This window comes from Prionailurus viverrinus, chromosome D3, assembly GCF_022837055.1.
Source record: "Prionailurus viverrinus isolate Anna chromosome D3, UM_Priviv_1.0, whole genome shotgun sequence".
In the NCBI taxonomy this organism is placed as follows: Eukaryota; Metazoa; Chordata; class Mammalia; order Carnivora; family Felidae; genus Prionailurus; species Prionailurus viverrinus.
The window spans coordinates 47,530,485-47,551,703 of record NC_062572.1 but is presented as its reverse complement, the minus strand read 5'-3'; the positions used below and the strand labels follow the sequence as shown (position 1 = coordinate 47,551,703).

Sequence of the window (21,219 nt, the reverse complement as noted above, 5' to 3'; positions counted from 1 at the left end):
CTGTTTTCCCAAAAGGAAATATTTTCCCAATCAGCTTTATTGTCCTTATGTACAAGCCCATCGGGGGGAAAGAAAAACCAGACATAATAGCTAACATGGGCTGAGTTCTCACAGTGCTAAAAGTTCTAGAAGTTTTTCCAATATCACTTTTTTAATTCCTCACAACAACCTTACGAGGGTGGTACTAGGTTCATCCCCAAATTTCAGATGAAGAAACTTCCCTGGAGACATTAACTAGGGGGTCCAGGGTCACACAGAGAGAAAGCTACGAAGCCAGATTTGTGTGTGTAGGAAATAACCCAGAACATCAACATCAAGTACAGTGTAAATGCGATTTACAGAAGAAAGTAAAACTCACCAAGAATCCCACCATCCAAGGAAAAGCATTCTTAGTACTTTAAATTCTCTCTTTTCTGACTTTTTTCTTGGCTTACATACACAAGGTAAACATACCATGCCATCTATACAGCTTACATACAGTTTGATCTCTTCACAACGGAGGACAGACGTGCCATGTCAGGTCATGACAGCCCTGTCAGTGAAGACCCCCTCGATGGCATCATTCTAACGTTTGATGACCCGCTGCATGAATCCATGCCCTCTTATCGGACATGAGATTGTTTCCCAGCTACGTTATTACCAAAAAATGCTCCCTTGCTCAAACATTTTGAGCATTTATTTCATTATTTCCTTAGGATAAATTCTTAGAAGTAGCAGTTCTATGACAAAAATAGATAGTAATTTTTTTCATGAAAACATTCTGGGATGATACAATGTCAGCACAGAGCTTCCAGAACTTTAGTGTCACTATATCTACTTTACTCGCTTAGAAGAGATAAAAGCAGTGTAGGCTTATGGGAAGTGCAGAAAAGGGAGAGAAGGAAGGGCATCCGTGACAGTCTCTCTGGGTAATAATAATAATAAGATTCCACACCTGTCTCATGTTTCAAAAGGGTCAAAGCACATCACCTGCATCGTTCACAAGCATCTCTAGCCACAGGCAGTGAACACTCCCCACGCTCAGATACCTGGCCCCAGCCCTCCCGGGCCCCATGCCTTGGTCTCTTTCCCACCCTGACCACCTCCATACATACAAAGGTTGGCACAGTGGCCTGCGTTCTGCTCAAGGAGCCAAAGTGACTTTCCTTCCTGTTTGGTTCCCGGCTCCACGTTACTCATTATCACTGCCTGGCACACAGTCTTCCTTCTGTCTTCTTAACTGCATGGCCAACCCTCAGAGAAACAGGATTAACCTTTTCTAAAAGGCACCAAGGACTTTGTTTCTGTTTATTTTTTCTCTCCTTGGCACGAACCATGATCCTGAGGGTTCTCAAGAAACCAACCTCGAGTGTTACGTTTGTGGTCTAACTTCATGAGAGAATAACAGTGTGGGCTGATTCAGCAGGTGGGAGGCTGTCCGCTCTAGCACCTGTCCCTGCACTGAAGGCTTCACCTTCCCAAGGGATGCCCAACCCTGCTTATCACTCTGCCTGACAAGAAAGATCCCTACGTCAACTGCACAATGACCTTAATCCTTGGACACAGCCAATGTCCCAGTCATAACAGTGTGTGACACAAGGTTATCTGGCAAGAGTCACCAAGGGGGGGGGGGGAGGTCACAGTGACCAATGTTTATCACTTTATCATATTAACTTCTATCTGTAGAGAGTTTGGGAGAAAATTCCAGAAGAACAGTGTTGCTGCTTCCTAGTACCATTTCTATTCCTTCTTCTGTCTCTTGGATTTATGTTGTCTGCCTACAGCCTACTGAGCATTTTGGAAGGAAATATTTAACTCATTTTCTGTTATGTTTGTTATCCTTGTGCTGTTTATATGGAAACTAGCAAATGTAAACGTTGAGGATCTTTAAAAAATAAAGCAGAGCTGTTCATAATTATAGCAAGACATATAACAAGATGGGTAATGTGAAAAAGAACCGTATTTAAATTTTTCTTCCCATGTCATTTGGCATGTCCTGAGGACGTAGTACATTCCAGGACGTTGAAGCCCCATGGATAAGAAGAAGACTGCTACACTCATGGCCCATGACCTCAAGGAGCTCATGGTGTTCTGCACCTTCACAATACAGCCTAGTAAGTACCTCAGAGTACACAGAGACAGCCCCGGGGGGAAGCAGGCAGCAAGGGAAGGTTTCCAGCAAGTGATACCTCAGTTACCTGAGGTTGGGATCTGGTTAGAAGACTCGTGGGCTAACTGCAGGAAGAGCAAGGACCAAACTAGGGTAGCGTGGTGTTGACGGAATGGAACTGGCTCTGCCATATTAAGGAGCAAGATGGAATAATCCGATGGTAAGAAGGGCGGGAGGGGGAAACGGTGGGATGCAGAAAGGATTCAACGAGTGGTGTGCTTGTGAACTAGCTCTTGGAAGAAAAGCCCTGATTGTTATCAGTTGCCATTTCTGCAGCCTAAGTGCTCTCACTGGGTACAGAGCTGGGAAGATTCACAGAATCAGCTCACCCAACTGATTGGAGCCACCTGCAGCACACCATGGAAGAGACTGCTTCCCTGGTTAGAAAGCTCACTTCCTCTTTGTGGGCACCAGCTAGACTACTTTCCTGGCCTACTGTGCCATTAGGTGGGTCCACGTGACTAAGTTTTAACCAACAGAATAAGAATTTCCAGAATAAGGGGCGCCTGGGTGGCTCAGTTAAGCATCCAACTCTTGGTTTGGGCTCAAGTCATGATCTCATAGTTTGTGGGATCGAGCCCAGCGTCAGGCTCTGCGCTGACAGCAAAGGAGCCTGCTTGGGATTCTCTCTCCTCCTCTCTCTGTCCCTCTCCTACTCTCTCTCTCTCTTTCAAAATAAATAAATAAAGTTAGGAAAAGAAAGAATTTCCAGAATAAGACTATGCCACCCCCAGCCTTGCCCATAAAAACCTCTCACACACAATCTTCCACCATCTTTTCTCATTCCCCCTAGCCGAAACAGAGACAGCCTCCAGAGCAACCCTAGCAAACAAATATTGAAGATGGCGGAGACCAAACATGGAAGGAGTCTGAGTCTTTGAACCCTTGTTTCAGGGGAGCTACCTGGCCAAGATCAGTTATGCTTGAGTGGTCACATGAATGAAAAATAAGCTTGCGTTGTATTTAGCTACCAGAGTCAGGATTTATCTGTTTCAATCTTAAGTAACTTTAAGTAATACACAGAGTAAATGTTGATTTATTTTATGGCTTGAGGAAATAAGTAGATTCTTCTCAACATCAACTGAAAAGAAAACTATATCAACTGGGGAAAAAAAGTACTGAAAAGTAGCCAGTATGGCCAAAGAATATTTAGTTTTAGTTCAGAAATGGCTTTCCAGGGGCGCCTGGGTGGCTCAGTCTGTTAAGCCTCCGACTTCGGATCAGGTCATAATCTCGTGGTTTGTGAGTTTAAGGCCTGAGTCGGGCTCTGTGCTAACAGCTCAGAGCCTGAAGCCTGCTTCAGATTCTGTGTCTCCCTCCCTCTCTGCCCCTCTCCTGCTCATGCTCTCTCAAAAATAAATAAACATTAAAATTTTTTAAAAATAATAATTTCCCAGACACTGTTTCCTCTAACAGTGTTTAAGGAGCTTGGAATCTATTTACTTAACATATATTATCAATGCTATTTGAAAGAGTGATACACAGAACTAAACAAAGTTGACATCTCAGGGATTGCTTGTTGCTCCGGATCCACTCAGCCTCCTTGCAGTTTTTCACATGTAAAAAGAAAATTCCATAGTGCCAGCTTCTTTGTAACGTATACATTACTTAAAAGGCGTTTTAAAGGGGGGCACTTGGGTGGCTCAGCCAGTAAAATGTCCGACCTCAGCTCGGGTCATGATCTCATGTTTTGTGGGTTTGAGCCCCATGTCAGGCTCTGTGCTGACGGCTCAGAACCTGGAGCCTGCTTCAGTTTCTGTGTCTCCCTCTGTCTCTGCCCCTTGCCTGCTCATGCTCTGTCTCTCTCTCTCTCTCTCTCTCTCTCTCTCTCTCTCTCTCAAAAAAAATAATAATAATAATAATAAACATTAAAAATCATTTTAAGGCACTTTAAAGGCAATTAACATTTTTAGGTTACTACATAAAGGATAAAGAATTAGCATAAAGAATAAAATTGCATCCCCAGCAGCCCAGGAGGCTTAGTTGGCCCCTTTTCTTATCCACTAACAAATTATTTGCTCCCAAAGGTTGAGTCCCATGATTATATGTTTGTTAATAGAATATTTACAAATTACAAATTTGTTCTGAATAAGATCTAGATAGTCCAATTATGTTATTGTCTAAAACACTTAAATGATGTTGCAAAGAGACCCAAGTGTCATAAGTGGAACCAACCATCTAATTAATTACAGAGCCGAGAGTGGTTTGCCCAGAGATTTGGTCTCACAGCAACATCCTTCCATTAGTACTATGCCCTGGGAAATCCAGACTGACCCTGAGTCATCCTGGTTTCACTCTACACTCACTCAGTATATTTACTGAACATCTACGATGTGCTGAAAACTGGGCAAGATGTTGGGAGCAGAACATCACATAGTGAACAAAAGAAAGCACAGTCCCCGTCTTTCTGAAGCTTACAGTCTAGACAATTCCTGAGGAATCTAGAAGACTGGGTCAAATCCTAGAGTCATCTACTTTCTGGATTGAACCATATCCACCCAGGAACCCAAATGAGTCAGACTTTTAGTGACCTCATCTGCCTGGCATCCCTAGAATAGATTTAATGTCCAAAGCCCATTAGCCCAAGAAGAGCCAGAAACCAGCCCAGGCCTTCCTCCCATTGGAGTACAAACTAACAAAGGCTACAAAGAATGTCTTGGGTTCATCTACCAAATTTTCACAAAAGTTAAAGAGGACCAGGAAACAACAACAACCACAACAAAGACTCTAGAAGGCCTTCTACATACTATATATTCACTCTTGGATGGTTGGACCCTATAGCTGCATCTGGCCCCTGGGGAGTTCACGGTCTATGCTGAGTTCATGAAAAAACAGGTAGAGTAATGACAAATTTCTCTATGACCTCTCCTTTTCTTTAAAAGTTATAATGCTGTTTCCTTTGTTATTTAACCTGAGAATGTTAGAAACATTTCCTGAATTTTCTGACTTACGACACTTTAAATAACTTTTTAATAGTATTTGCTTGTGTGGACACATGTGGGGTGTTCAGGGTCTCGGCCTAAGCCCCCTTTCTTCCTTGTCTTTGTTTGGGTCCGCTCTAAAGCCAGCTCCAGGACAAAGACTGGGCACAGGCAGTTTATTTGGGAGTTGATCTCAAGAAGCATAAATTGGGAGTGAGGGGGACACAGAAAAGGGAGAAAAGCCAGTGGCTGCTATGTCTATGGCAGATTCTTACCAGGGCCAACTGGGGCTCAATTCTGGTGGAGACACTCTGAAGAACCCTGCCTTGGAGAGGCAGAGAAATGGGGAGTTTTTCTGCTGGGTTGAGGGATGTCCCTGGGGACATTAAATCCTGCACTTCCCAGCTGGTCTACACACAGGCTAAGAAGCTGACCTCATTCTATTTGGCCAGATGAGATGACAGTTTCCTATAAGTAATTGTGTTCTTATCCTATAGCCTAAAACTGATGAATACAGTATCATCAGATGAACTAGAACAGCCTCGTTAAGTGGCCCTGCCTCTAGTTAATCATAGAAACTTCATACATTTGCCACCTTGTAAGGGGAAAACTGCCCCTAAAGACCGAGTCCTGAAGGTGATGCTTTTGTCAAACTGCATTGTCCAAGAAAAATAACAATGAAAACCACCAAACATTCCAAAAGGAGACAGAGAAAAGTGACCTCCCTCATGACAACATAAGCTGTCAAACTGACCACAGCACATCGAAATCAAATGTTGTTTCTCAGTAACTGGAAAAAAAAGTGATGTGCTAAAAATAAGTTTAGAGTCTATGTTTTATTTCCCAACTACACATCAGAATTCACACTTCCCTCCATCTAAAGTCTATAGGTCACTATTCGGTTCTGAAATCTAACATCTCAGAGACACTTTCATGGTTAATTCCAGCACAAAGAAGAAAACAGGGATCCCCCAACCAGGCATACAATATGAATCTTACAAGACAAAAACTAACTGAGCACAAAGAGAAAGAAACATCTTCAGCCTGACATAATTTATGCTGCTTTTCCTGTTTCTAGTAGCTTTTCTAGAGTATTCTCTGCACTTTCATATACAGTATTTTCTAGAGGAGCAGAAGTAATCAGTCTGTTTAATAATGAGCATCTATTGAAATTTACTTTATTTTATTAAATAAAATTTATTTAGAAACCACTGGTCCAAGAGGTTTAAAAATGAAGCAGTTAACTCATACAAACCTCACGGCAATCCTACGAGATAAGGATGATTATTAGCTCCCTTTATAAATGAGGAAACTGTAGCACAGAGCAGTCAAGTGTATTGCTCAGGGTCACACAGCGAGTAAGCAGTGCACCAGGATGCAAACCAAGGTGAGCCAGCTCCAGAATCCACCATCAATCAACCCCCCTTCAGAAGAGCCTCCCCAGTGGGTCAGAGGCTGGGTGAACACAATCTTCATGCAGAAGGAGGCCATGGCTAATGTCTGTCAGCAGCCAGCAAGCTGCTAAATTGTTCCTATGCTGGTATATGTTCTTTAATCCAACTGTCTTAGTTAGGGATTTTTCAGTACATCAAAAGGGTGCTTTTAAAAGGTAACTTTTTGGGGGCACCTGGGTGGCTCAGTCGGTAAAGCGTCCGACTTCGGCTCGGGTCGTGATCTCACAGTTCGCGAGTTCGAGCCCCGGGTCGGGCTCTGTGCTGACAGCTTGGAGCCTGGAGCCTGCTTCAGATTCTCTGTCTCCCCCTCTCTCTGCCCCTCCCATGCTCATGCTCTGTCTCCGTCTCTCAATAATAAATAAATGTTAAAAATTAAAAAATTTTTTTAAAAAAAAGGTAAGTTTTTTGGGTGCCTGGGTGGCTCAGTCGGTTAAGCACCTGGCTTTGGCTCAGGTCATGATCACACCGTTTGTGAGTTCAAGTCCCACGTCAGGCTCTGTGCTGACAGTTCTGAGCCTGGAGCCTGCTTCAGATTCTGTCTCCCTCTTTCTCTGTCCCTCCCCTGCTTACTCTCTCACTCTCTCCCTCTCTCTCTCTCTCAAAAATAAATAAACATTAAAAAAATAAAATAAAAGGTAAGTTTTTAAAAATAGCTTTAGGGTAGAAAGAGTAAATCCAGCAGGCATTGGTAATGATAGGTACACATCGTTCTGATGGGTTAAAATTCCCAGTTAACTACAAAAACCTTCAGTTAAATAACTGGCCTAATTAAGGTAAATTCTGGTCATTACAGGTAAAATCTCTACTGAATTCATGGCCGAGGTGAGTTATTAGAGGGATAAGACTAATTCATAGTTGAAATTGCGCTTACAGAGTCTTTCAAACCAAGGTCTTCCTGAATTACCTAAGATGAAAATTGTCAATGAAAATACTCTTAGGAGAGGCCTAATTTAACACAACATATGGTCTGAAGAGGTGGAGAGCCCTTCTATCACCAAACTGTCACCAACTAAAATGAAGATAACACACTCCTTCCAAGAAATCTCAGTGTGTCATTCAAGGTCCAGTCTGTGGGATAAATTGACTTTTGATTGCTTTCAAGCATTGCTTTTTTTTTGGATAAATTTTTTCCTTCTTTTAACTGAAGTATAGTTAACATACAGTGTTACATCAGTTTCATGTGTACAATATAGTGATTCAACAATTCTGTACATTACTCACTACTCATCATGGTAAGTATACTCTTAATCCCCTTCACCCGTTTCATCCATCCTCCCAACCACCTTCCCTCTTGTAACCATCTGTTTGTTCTCTATAGTTAAGAATCTGGTTTTGTCTTTTTCTTTATTTGTTTTGTTTCTTAAATTCCACATATGAGTGATATCATACAGTATTTGTCTTTCTCTGACTGACTTATTTCATTTATACTCTCTACCTAGATCCATCCATAATGTTGCAAATGCCAAGATTTCGTTCATTTTTATGGCTAAATAATATTCCATTGTGTATATATACCACATCTTTATCTAATCATCTATCAATGTACACTTAGATTGCTTCCATAATTTGGCTATTGTAAATAACGCTTTGATAAACATAGGGGTGCATGTATGTTTTCAAATTAGTGTTTTCATTCTGTGGATAAATACCCAATAGTGGCATTATTGGATCATACGGTAATTCTGTTTTCAATTTTGGGGAGTATCTCCATACTGTTTTCCACAGTGGCTGCACCAGTTTGCATTCCTACCAGCAGTGCGCAAGGGTTCCTGCAGCCTCACCCACCAACGAAAGCCTCTCAAGGAAAGCACCCTGCAGGTCGATGGGTCTACAGCCCCAGCAGAAGCGCTGAGAGCAGGCATCTGGTCAAGGCAGTATTTCCTAGATGAACTGTACTCTCTGTACAATATGGCCAGCAGAAAGATTAGTTTAACATTAGTATTATTAGTACTATCATTAGTATCAGTGTTAGTGTTGTGTATATTTCCTATTATGAATCAGTTACCAGTCTTTTCTTGGCCTGACTTTCAATAGCTCTTCCCCCATTTCTTTCTCCTCATTGTTCCAGAACTCCTCAAAGTAGGAAGGAGGCAAACCATAAGAGACTCTTAAATACTGAGAATAAACTGAGGGTTGATGGGGGGGAGGGGGGAGGGGGGTGATGGGCACTGAGGAGGGCACCTTTTGGGATGAGCACTGGGTGTTGTATGGAAACCAATTTGACAATAAATTTAATTTAAAAAAAAGATTTCTGTACAAGTTTCGTTTCCTTTCACATTCTCTCTCAATCTTCCTACAGTTAGGTTTTCAATCCTATCATCAAAGCCACCAATGACCTCCAGATTAGCAAATCCAATGGCAAATTATCAGTCATCACCTGCCCTATGTTACTTGACGTGGTATTTGACACGGTCTATTTTTTTTCCTTGATACTCTCTTTTCATGAACTCTTTCTTGTTGTTTCATAGTTTCACTGAAGTGTAATTCACATACCATTCAATTCACCCATCTAAAATATAAAGCCCAAATGTTTCTGGTATGTCCACAGGGTTGTCCAATCAATCATATTCAATTTTCATCTGTCTCCCCCAAAACAAACCATACCTCCTAGGAGTCATCTCTCAATTCCCTCCAAAACCCCCAGCCATAGGCAGCCACTAAGCTACTTGCTTATCTGTGTATTTCATATACATAGAATCATACGATGCATGGTCTTTTGTGACTGGCTTCTTTCAAGTAGAATGTTTTCAAGGTTCATCCGTGTTGTAGCATTCATCAGAAATTCATTCCTTTTTATTGTTGAATAATATTCCATTTTATGGATATGAATATTTGGTTTATTTATCCATCAATTGATTGACATTTGAATTGTTCCCACTTTTTGGCTATTACAAATAATGCTATAATAAACATTTAGAAACAAGTTTCTCTGTGTATATATGTTTTCATTTTTCTTGGGTCTATAATTAGGAGTGGAATTGCTGGGTCAGATGGTAACTCTGCGTTTAACGTTTTGAGGAATTACCAAACTGTTTCCCAAAGCATCTGTGCCATTTTATTTTGCCACTAACAATGTATCAGAGTTCCAATTTCTCCAGAGTCTCATCAATACTTGCTATTATCTATCTTTTGGATTATAGCCACCTGCTGAGTGTGAAGTGGTATCTCATTATGGTTTTAACTTACATTTCCCTGATGGCTTATGATGCTGAGCATCTTTTCATGTGTTTATTGACCATTCGTGTATCTTCTTTGGAAAACTGTCTGTTCAGATCCTTTGCCTATTTTTTCAAAACTAGGCTCTCTGTCTTTGTATTATAGAGCTGTAAGACTCCCTCATTTTTGATATACTTTCTTCACCTGGCTTTAGGACACCACACTCTCTTGGTTGTCCTCCCATCTGTCATTCCGTACCAGTCTTCTGTATTGCTTACTTCTCTTTCCCAGGACTTCTTAATCTTGGAGCACCCCAAGGCTCAACCCTAGATCCTCTCCTCTTCTCACTCTCATGCTCACAGGTTAACACCATCTATATGCCATCAATTTCCAAATGTCTATTTCAGCACCAGGCATCCTTGGACAGTGCACTGGGGAAGCATGCTCTGCCCTGAAGGTCAGTCTCAACCCCTACTAAGTGTTCCTGGATCAGGAGAAGTTCATTCTGGCTCCACAGGCAGCAGTAATAGGAACCAAGCAGGAACCCAAGCACCAGATGAACAAAGCAGACTAGAATAGTATGCACCAGTTCTGAAAACCAAATTGTCATTGAAACCACAGCCTGTAAAAACAGGCCAGGACCTACATATCAAACCTAAACAGGGTGACCATCTGCTAAGGCAAAAGATTTAAACAGATTCAGATTCTCCTTTTTAAAAAGATTTTATTTATTTATTTTGAGAGAGATGGAGAGAACATGAGCAGGGGAGGGAGGGAGGGAGGGAGGGAGGGAGAGAGAGAGAGAGAGAGAGAATGAATCTGAAGCAGGCTTCATGCTCAGTGCAGAGTCTGGCACGGGGCTTAATATTACGACCATGAGATTATGACCTGAGCCAAAACCAAGAGTCAGACATTTAAGTAACTGAAACAGCCAAGTGTCCCAGATTCAGAGTCTCCTAATATAATATCTAAAATGTCCAGAATACAACTGAAAATCATACCAAGACCATCATACCAAAAACCAGGGGAAAATAACAATTTGAATGAGAAAAAACAATCAACAGACCCCAAGAAGAGATGAGAAAACAGATGACAGAATTACCCAACAAAAACTTTAAAGTAGCAATCATAAAAATGCTTCAGTGAGAGAGTACAAATATTCTTGAAGTAAATGAAAATACAGTAAAACCTTGGATTGCAAATAACTTGTTCTGCAAGTGTTCCACAAGAAGAACAACATTTATAATACATTTAACTTGATAAACAAGCAATGTCTTGCAATACAAGTATTACATGATGTCACATGTCACATGATCACAAATAAGCCAATGGTTCTTGAAATTCTCTTTGACGTACATGTACTTGTGATTATGGATTACAAGCATGTTTCCAGAATGAATTATGCTCACAAACCAAGGTTTTACTAAAATCTCAGCCAAGGAATAGAAGACATAAAAAAAAAAAAACCAAATGGAAATTATATAACTGAAAAAATACAATAAATAAAACTAAAAACTCACTAAATGGGCTAGATAGGAGAACAAATATGAAAGAGAATGGAATCAGGGAATTTGAAGGGAGAGCAATACAATGACCTAATCTGAAAAACAAGAGAGAAAACCAACTGAAAAAATAAAAGAAAAGAGCTTCAGGGACCTATGGAACAATAATAAAAGATCTGACATTAATATCATCAGAATCCCAAAAAGAGAGAAGTTGAACTCATAGAAACAGAGAATAGAATGGTAGTTACCAGTGGCTGGGGGATGGGAGAAGTCAGGAGATGTTGTTCAAAGGGTACCAGTCTTAGTTCCCAGAACTAAGGAGTCTAATGTACAACATGGTATCTATAGTTAATAATATGGTATTGTATATCCGAAATTTATTAAAAGGGCAGATCTTAAGTGTTCTCAACACATGCACACACAAAAAGATAAGTATGTGAGGTGATGAATGTGTTAATCAACTTCATCATGGTAATCATTTCACAAAGTATATGGTTATTAAATCATCACATTTTTCACTTTAAAACCCACACAATTTTACTGGAATACCTGGGTGGTTCAGTCGGTTAACCATGTAACTCTTTATCTCAGCTCAGGTCATGATCTCACAGTCGTGAGAGCCTGCTTGGGACTTCCTCTCTCTGCCCCTCCTGTACTTGTGCTCGCTCTCTCTCTCTCTCTCTCTCTTTCTCAAAATAAACAAATAAATATTTTTAAAAAACACATACAATTTTATTTGTCAATGATACCTCAATAAAGCTGGAAAAGGAAGGAAGGAATAAAGGTTTTTTGAAAATAGCCCAAAGATGATGAAAGGTATAAATATACAGATTCAATAAGCTAAGAGATCCCGAATATAATAAAATCTAATGAAATCCATAACAAATGTCTCTTCCAGCCCAGCCAGCTTCCCAGATTCATATCTTCTCAGATTCATATTCACACTAAGGTGTGCTTAGTCCACACCTCCATTTGCACATCCAAAGAGTATTTCAGTGTCCACATGTCCACAAAACTATCCCTGAGTCTCCAACATCTCTGCAAACAGCAGTTCCAGTTGCTCAGACCAAAAGTCTTAGGAATCATCCCTGAATCCTCTCTTCTCTCTCCACATTCAATCCATTAGGAAAGCATGGAAGCTCTAGTATCAAAATGTATCTGGGACACAATCACCCACTTTCACTGCCACTACTGGCATCTTTCTTGTGGATTATGAGGACACTCTCCTAACTGGCTTCTACTCTTGCTCCCTGATAATCCTCAACAGAATAGCCACAGAAATCCTTTTTAAATATAAATCAGATGAGATCATTCCTCTGCTTGAAACTCTGTAATGGCTCTCGTTTCCATGAAGAGTCCAAGTCCTTATTGTGGCCTAGGGGCCCTACTTGATCTGGCCCTGTCTGTTCTCTTTCTGGCCTTTTCTCTCACCACGTCCCCCTCCCTGACTCTGCTCCAGCCACCCTGGCCTCCATGCTGTCCTGATACTTTCCAGACAAGCTCCCGCCTTAGGGACTTTGCAGGGCTGTTCCCTTTGTCTGGGTGACTGATAGCTGCATGATGAATACCTGCACCTGCTTCCAGTCTTTGTTCAACAAACCCTCTCCTGAACATCCTAATTAAAACTGAAAACCACCCTTGTCCCTAGCCCTCATGATCTTACCCCTATCTACTTTTTCACTTTTTCCATAGCTCTCATCAGCTTCTAACATATTGTATTTACTAATGTATATTTTTGTTGGTTGTCTCCCACAACTAAATGTCAGTGTGTTATATGAGGAAATGAATCTCCATCTCTTTGGTTCTTTTATGTAACACAAATACCTAGGGCAGGGCCTGACATAAATATTTGTTGAAGGAACAGAATGAAATAGACAGAAGGCACCCTCTAGTCTGAAAGGGGAAAGAAGAAGATGCATCCGTTTTTCTATTGCTGCTTAACAAATGAACACAAATTTAGTGGCTTAAGCCAAAACCACTTACTATCTTTCAGTTCTGTATTTCAGGAGTCCGGGCATGGCAGCTGCATTCAAAGCATTCACCAGATGCCTGGAAAGACCCACTCCCAAGTTTGCATATGTTGTTGGCAGAATCCAGTTTCTTATGGCTGTAGGATTGAGGTTCCCGCTTTTTTCCTAGCGGTTGGATGGGGCTGCTCCCAGCTTCTGGAACATTCTTAGATCCTTGCCACGTGGCCCTCTCCACAGGTGGTTTATAACATAGCAGTTTTCCCATTCAAGGTCAGCAGGAAATTTTCTCATGCTTCAAATCTCTTCATTCGGGTAGGTCCCAGTCCCTTTTAAGAGCTCCCCTCATTAGGAGAAATCCTCAAAGATAATCTCCCTTTTGATCAACTGACTTGGGACCTTAAACATATGTGCAAAATCCCTTCATTTTTGCCATGTAATGCCACTTTACCACAGGAGTGACTTCCATTATAGTGCTGCCACACTCAAAAGAGAGGGGATTGCACTGGCCAGGTGTGCCAAGAGGAAGGCATCCTCAGGGCCATCTTACCATACCACCGGAGGAAAAGACTGAAACCAGGTTTTCTTGTGGACCAGCTGGCCAAACAAAGCCAAAAACTATGGTAGTCGATCTCCACAGAATCAAGATTTCTGGGAAATGCTACAAAAATATCTTGGGGCGCCTGGGTGGCTTGGTCGGTTAAGCGTCCGAATTCGGCTCATGTCATGATCTCATGGTCCGTGAGTTCGAGCCCCGCGTCGGGCTCTGTGCTGACCACTCAGAGCCTGGAACCTGTTTCCGATTCTGTGTCTCCCTCTCTCTCTGCCCCATCCCCACTCATGCTCTGTCTCTCTCTGTCTCAAAAATAAATAAACGTTAAAAAAAATTTTTTTTTTTAAAAATCTTAGCCACGCCCGTGTTCATAGCAGCATTACTCACAATAGCCAAAAGGTGGAAGCAACTCAAGTGTCCATGGACTGATGACTGTATAAACAAATGTGGTGCACACATACAACAGAATATTATTCAATCCTAAAAAAAGAAGGAAACTGACACCTGCTACAGTACAGAGGAACCTTGGAGACATTATGCCATGTGAAATAAGCTGGTCACAAAGGACGAATACTGTAGGATTCCACTTACATAAGATACCCAGGGTCGCTAAATTCACACAGAGAGAAGGTACAATGGTAGTTGCCAGGAGCTAGGGAAAAAGGAGAATGGGGAGTTGTTGTTTATGGGTACAGAGTGCCGGTTTTGCAAGATGAAAAAGAATTCTGGTGACTGGTTGCACAGCAATGTGAATTTAACACAACTGAACTGCACACTTAAAAAAATGTCTAAGATGGGGTGCCTGGGTGGCTCGGTTGGTTAAACATCAGAGTTCAGCTCAGGTCATGATCTCGCAGTTCATGAGCTCGAGCCCCACGTTGGGCTCTGTGCTGACAGCTCAGAGCCTGGAGCCTGCTTCGGATTCTGTCTCCCTCTCTCTCTTCCCCTCCCCTGCTCGTGCTCTGTCTCTGTCTCTGTCTCTCAGAAAATGAACATTAAAAAAATGACTCAGATAGTGCATTTTATATTGTGAGAACTGTACCATAATCAAAATTAATAATAGTCTCTCTCTGCCCCTCCCCTGCTTGTGGTCTGTCTCTGTCTGTCTCTCTCTCTCAAAAATAAACATTAAAAAAAGTAATAATAATAAATATATTTGCCAATAAAACTATTTTTTACTGTTTTTAACTCTTGATAGACAGGTATGGGAGTCTGCACTGTGACAGACTGGATGTTAAGGGATGCAAATATTCACATAACAGTCTTCACAATGATTAATGACTTAAAACTGATGCTTATTTTTTAAATACAACTACTATTATATCAGAAATAACCACAGAAACAATGATCCAAACTAACTTTCCCCATTCCAGCTGGAAGCATAGCTTACCTGCCCTAGATCCAAGGTGACATTGACTTTGTTGTACTGTGTGCCTGAGGAGAGAGGAGGGCTTTGCCACCAGCGCTCAGATCCGTCAATTGCATTGGTGACTGGATGTGCTTTCCTGGGGTCCTCAGAATTGCAATAGTCACAGAACTGGCCCTGGGGGAGAAAAAAGGAAAGCTCTTTTTTTGATTTTCAAGTAATTTTTTCTTATCAATTTAGTAAAGAGGCAACTAAAACAAAGACCACTTCACACGGCTCAGAGATGTCAGCTGTTGAGATTCGTCATCATGTATTCTGCAGACAGTAGTAAGGCTTTTTCGTCTTCATTTAATCTTAAAGCATATCACCCATTTATACCTCTGTTCATCATGATTCTAGGATATATATTATACTTATCTTCCCATCTTTTACAGCTATGTTTTTCTTGTACCAGACAACACTTTAAGACGAATTGTCTTAAAGACGAATGTTGTACCTGAGATGCAAAGATTATCTGCATGTCTCTTTATGTACTACTCTGCAATCTCCATGTCAGGCACGAGGATACAAAGAGAACCCCCGTTTGCGGTCTCAGTGGAGGCGATAAGTACACAAACAACTGTAAGGCAAGGATACAGCAAGAGTATAATAGAATTCTGGGTCAAAGGTGATACATATTCCATGGGCTCGGAAAACAAGGTGGAAGAGGCAGAATTAAGTTGCCGGTGAGGGTAGACGTGACTTTGGTATCAGTGAACGGCAAACAGGGAAGGTGCTCCAGGTCGAGGAACCAGCACCAGCAAAGGCACAGAGGCCAGCAGGTCCAGTTTAACAACAGCGTGAGTAATCAAAGACAAGACCTGAAAGATAAATGGGAAGATAAAAGCTGGTCTGTGGATACCAAAGTGAGAAGCTGATAGTTAACTCCATAGATAAACGAGAATCCATTCTTATCTGGAGTGATATCTATTTGGTATTATCATCTTTACTGAATTCTGATTCTGCTGATATCATCTCATCTTTTTTTTTTTTTCATTTTTTTTCATCTCATCTTCTTACTGAACTACTCTTTTGGGGGAGGCAAACTCTGGATTCTGTTTTGTTTGTGATGCAGAATTTTACAGACATTACCACCTGAAAAGCTGAATATATGGCCCTTTCTTATATACTGAATACATTTTAACTGGGTCAAAGGATCATGCTTACCCAGTGCTGGGCTTCACACACTGAACTGCTTTGCTCCCCAGTGAAATTACCCGAGAGCATAACCACCATACAGGAGGGGGATAAAGAAGTAAATTTACACCCACAGCCTTTCCAGAATGTTTTGTGACAAAATGGCAGCTCTGCCCCCTGACAAGCATCTTTAAAGTTCATTCTTTTTTAATTTTTGTAAATGTTTTTGTTTGATTTTTGAGAAAGAGAGACAGGGCACAAGCAGGGGAGGGGCAGAGAGAGAAGGAGACACAGAATCCAAAGTAGGCTCCAGGCTCTGAGCTGTCAGCACACAGCCCGACCCGCGTTCGAAATCGTGAACCACAAGATCATGACCTGAGCCAAAGTCAGACGCTTAACCAACTGAGTCACCCAGGCACCCCTAAAGTTCATTCTTAAGTGTTCAAAGATAAATGTGATCCTAATGTGGAACAAAATGTGCTACCAAATGTTTTCATCTAGTGGGTAACTGAGGATTCTCCCATATGTGGTGATATATTTATATACAACTTTATCTTTTGATATTATGTGAAGACACTTGTAGAACTCAGAAGCAGCACCCTGGGATACGCAGCCCCATCAGTTCATGTGATCAGAGACCATGTGTGTCTTCCTTGTCACCACACTTCAGCCAGCACATTGCCCTGCACATCACAGAAGCCCAATAGGGGAAAGATCCCTTCAGAGATTTTTTTTAAGTTTATTTCTTTATTTTAAGAGAGAGAGAATCCCACACAGGCTCCGCACCATCAGCACAGAACCTGACACGAGACTTGAACTCAAAAACTGCGAGATCATGACCTGAGCCGAAATCAAGAATCAAGGCGCTTAACGGACTGAGCCGCCCAGGCGCTCCACCATCAGCAATTCTTAAGAATAAATGGGGGTTCTTTCTACAAAATGTTGCTATTATAATAAAAAGTGTAATTAAAAACTATTTAAGCTAAGACATCTAAACATCTGCCAATATTTTTCCTTTTGATGGTCTTTATTTTTCCCATTCTTTCCCAGAGAGAATTTTACCAATTTAATTATTTATAAGGGAATTAAATTATGACTCCTCAAAGTTTACAAGATTTATACAGTTAGAAGCAAATCTCTTCCAAGGATGTGGTTGCCTATGACCTCTATTTATCTCCATCTCCATAACGTAGATGTAAGGAATGGAGAGGATGCTTTTTGTGTTGTTTTGGTGATTCTCAATTTTCAAATAATTATGCTAACAATTAAAGTGAACATTTACAGAGCACCTTTAATGCACCAGGCATCATGCAGTTCCTATTTGCACCCTAAGATTATAACTTCTATTTTACAGTTGAGAAAACACAGTGAATTACGTTAAGTAATTTCCACAAGAATCACACAACTGGTAAAATGGTAGAAGCAAAGCTTAAGCCTAGGGCTCCAGAAATATGTGGTCCACCACCCTGTACCTCTCTTCCCCATCTAGGGGCTACAGCTCTAGTTTATTAGACATTGTGGATAGTCTGTAACATACATTCCCTCCTGTAACTGGTCTTAAAGATAGCCTTCACAATAACCTAAGAGCTCCTGTTCCAAGGCCTCTCTCATTCAGAATCATATTGTTTCTGCTGATACCCTACTCCTTCTGCTACCCCAAATCAAACTGTGACCTGTTATATTACAGATAGGAACACTGGCTCCAGAGCTTTAGCACTACTAATTGTCTGATCAAGGGCTAATTACTAAAATATGAATTTTGAGTGTGTGAACAACAAATAATTTGAATGTACATATTCAAAAAATTATAATTTCATGAGCAAGAGAGCACTGCAGTTATCCAAGTTAGTGTCAACACTGATATTTGGCAAGCTAACTAATATAACAGATACATAAGTTAAAAATGGATTTCTGGGGCGCCTGAGTGGCTCAGTCATTTGAGCATCCAACTCTTGATTTTGGCTCAGGTCATGACCCCAGGGTCATGGGATCAAGCCCCATGTTGGGCTCCACACTCAGGTGCTTAAGATTCTCTCTCTCCCTCTGTCCCCTTCCCCCACTTGTGCTCTCTCTCTCTCTCTCTCTCTAAAATAAAATATAATTAAAAATTATAAACAAGATGAATTTCTAGTAGTGAACTTTGCCTAGGTGACAAAAATAAGCCAAACCCTTCTGTTCGTCTCTACATGTCTACATGTGTCATTAGTAAAACCTCTGGCGTTCTTCAGTTGCTGCTAAGGTGCTTGGTCCTTTTGAGAAAGCTAAGGCCATGTGGGGTCGGGGGGGGGGGGGGCTCTCACTTCATCCAATGACTAGCTCCGCACCCAGCGCTCGCCCACACCGTGGCTTCTGTCTTGGAGCTTGCCTGTGTCTGCCAGGCCTTCACCCTGCACAACAATGGAGTGACAGTCCCGGAGGAGATCAGGGTCCTCACTAAAGTAGTGGGCGTGAATGTTGAACTTGTCTGGCCAGGCTTGTTTGCAAAGGCCTTGGCCAATGTCAATGTTGGGAGCCTCCTCTGCAACGTAGAGGCTGGTGGACCTGCTGGGGTGCTGCGGGCTGGTAGCCGGGCAGGGTCAGCGGTCAGTCCAGACGTCTGCCCTCAGTCCATCTGCCATCATACCGGACTGCAGGGCACTCTTCCTGTGATGCCCCATGAGAGGTTTTTGTTGGAGGGCAGGGAAGGCGGTCAGACCAGCTGCCTGCCCCCAGTCTGCCTGCTGGGGCTGTAGCCATGCCGATCACCAGGACACTCACTCTGTGCCTCTGGCTATAAGGAACAGCCGCTGGGGATGCAGATGCACTGGTGTGTGTGGTTATCTTCCCCTCTTCCCAGAGCAGGAGTCACTTTGGAGTAGCGCCGATCCCTCCTGGGGTGGTTTGCAGGGCGCGTTGGGGCAAAAGCAGCTCTGGAGGGACACATTCCAAATGGGGCAGTGGTGGATGGGGCAGGTCTGCTGGGGAATACACGGGTGCTAGCAGGATAAGTGGAGAGTACTCACGCTGGTTCCCAAAACTGTCTCACTATCTACACTGGGAAGGGAGGGGGCTGAAGAGGAATGTCACCACCAGCACCCCTGTCAGAGTGGCTAGAACCAAAAAGACAAGAAATTCAAGTGCTGGCAAGGATGTGGAGAAAAAGGTACTCTTGTGTGCTGTTGGTGGGAATGCAAATTGATGCAGTCGCTTTGGAAAACAGTATAGAGGTTCCTCAAAAAAATAAAAATAGGATTACCATATGATTCACTAATTCCACTACTGGGTATCTACCCAAAGAAAACAAAAACACTAATTTGAAAAGATATATGCATCCCTAAGTTTATAACAGCATTATTTACAACAGCCTAGATATGGAATCAATTCAAGTGTCCATTGGTAGACGAATGGATAGAGAACAGCAGTGTGTATATACAACAGAATGTTACTCAGCCATAAAAAAGAATCAGATCTCTGAGGCGCCTGGGTGGCTCAGTCGAGTGTCCGACTTTGGCTCAAGTCATGATCTCATGGTTTGTGAGCTCGAGCCCCACATCAGGCTCTTTGCTGTCAGCACAGAGCCCACTTGGGATCCTCTATCCCCCTATCCCCTCTCTCTCTGCCCCTCCCTTGCTCTCTGTCTCAAAAATAAATAAATTAACATTTAAAAAAAAGTAAGATCTCATCATTTGCAACAGCATGGATGGACCCACGGGGTATTATGCTAAGTGAAATAGACAAAGACAAATAGCATATGATTTCACTCTTATGTGGAATTTAAGAAACAAAATTTATTAAAAGAATTTCTAAAATCTAAATAAATGAAACAACTATTTTCTTGGATAGGGTAATATCAAAAACTTACAATTCCCCAAAGTTGATCTAAAAGTCGATACAAGTCCAATGAAAACTCAATAGAGATTCTCTTGGAGCACAGTAAGATAATTCTAAAAATTATATGGAAGAGTAAAAGACTAAGAAAAGTCAGGATATTGCTGAACAAAGAGAGCAGGGAGAAGGAAGACTGCCCTTCGAGTATCAGGGCTTATTACGAAGCTGTTACAATTAAAACAGAGCAAGATGAGAGAAACGGTTCTCCAGGACAGAAAAGAGCCCAAAACAGACCGTGCATTTTTAAAACCTTAGTTTATATACAGAGGCACTACATCAGATCAGTGAGCTAATCCATATCCAATGGAAAACAATAAAATCAAATTCCGACACAAGCCACAAATGACAATCAGCTTCAGATGAATTAAGGACTTCATGTCAAAAATAAACTTTAAAGCCAATTAGTGAAAAATACCAGAGAGTAGCTTCTAGAATTTGGAGGAAGGAATGATTTCTTAAACAAGATTCAAAAAACATTGACTACAAAAGAAGAGAGGGACTTGACTATGGTACTAAAATTAAGAATATTGGTTCACCTTAAAGAAGTAGAAAGAAGAGTTACAAACTGAAAGACATTCACAGTATACAAGTGGCAGACAGTCTTTCATGACGGCTGCCATCAATTCCTTCTGTGTGTGTGTGTGTGTGTGTGTGTGTCTGCCACTTCACACATCAAGAGGTAGAGGCTACCTTGGAGATTATTCTCTCCTCTCGAATCCAGACTGACTTGATTATTTGCAGAAACAACATTCTGGGATTTTTGAGCAAAGGCCTTAAAAGGACTAGCAGATTCTGCTTTCCTCCTCTTGCAAGCCAACCTCCAGGTAAAAAGTCCAACTACCCCCAGATCACCATGATATGAGAAAGCCCCTGCTAAGCAAATGGAGAGGACACACGGAAGACCACAGAGACACCTGACGTGTTCATAAAGCCTTCTGGGACCGTCCAGTCCTGCCTAGGCAGCTACTGAATATACCTGAGCTATTCCAGGTGACACTGCATGGAGCAGAAGAACCATCTAGCTGAGCCCCGTCACCCCATAGAATAACGAGAAAAAAAATTATCATTTTAAGCCACTAAGTTTTGGGGTGCTGACTTACACAAG

At 41.7% G+C, this 21,219-nt stretch overlaps 1 protein-coding gene across 2 annotated transcripts in view; it reads right to left on the bottom strand.

Moving 5' to 3' along the window:
- The window catches only part of LAMA3 (laminin subunit alpha 3), a 274,238-nt gene that overhangs the window by 230,251 nt on the left and 22,768 nt on the right, over positions 1-21,219 (bottom strand). For both annotated transcript variants that reach the window (XM_047826704.1, XM_047826703.1), the window contains exon 2: positions 15,096-15,248. In XM_047826704.1, the coding sequence (XP_047682660.1) occupies positions 15,096-15,248 (153 nt within the window). The remainder of the gene's footprint in view (positions 1-15,095; positions 15,249-21,219) is intronic.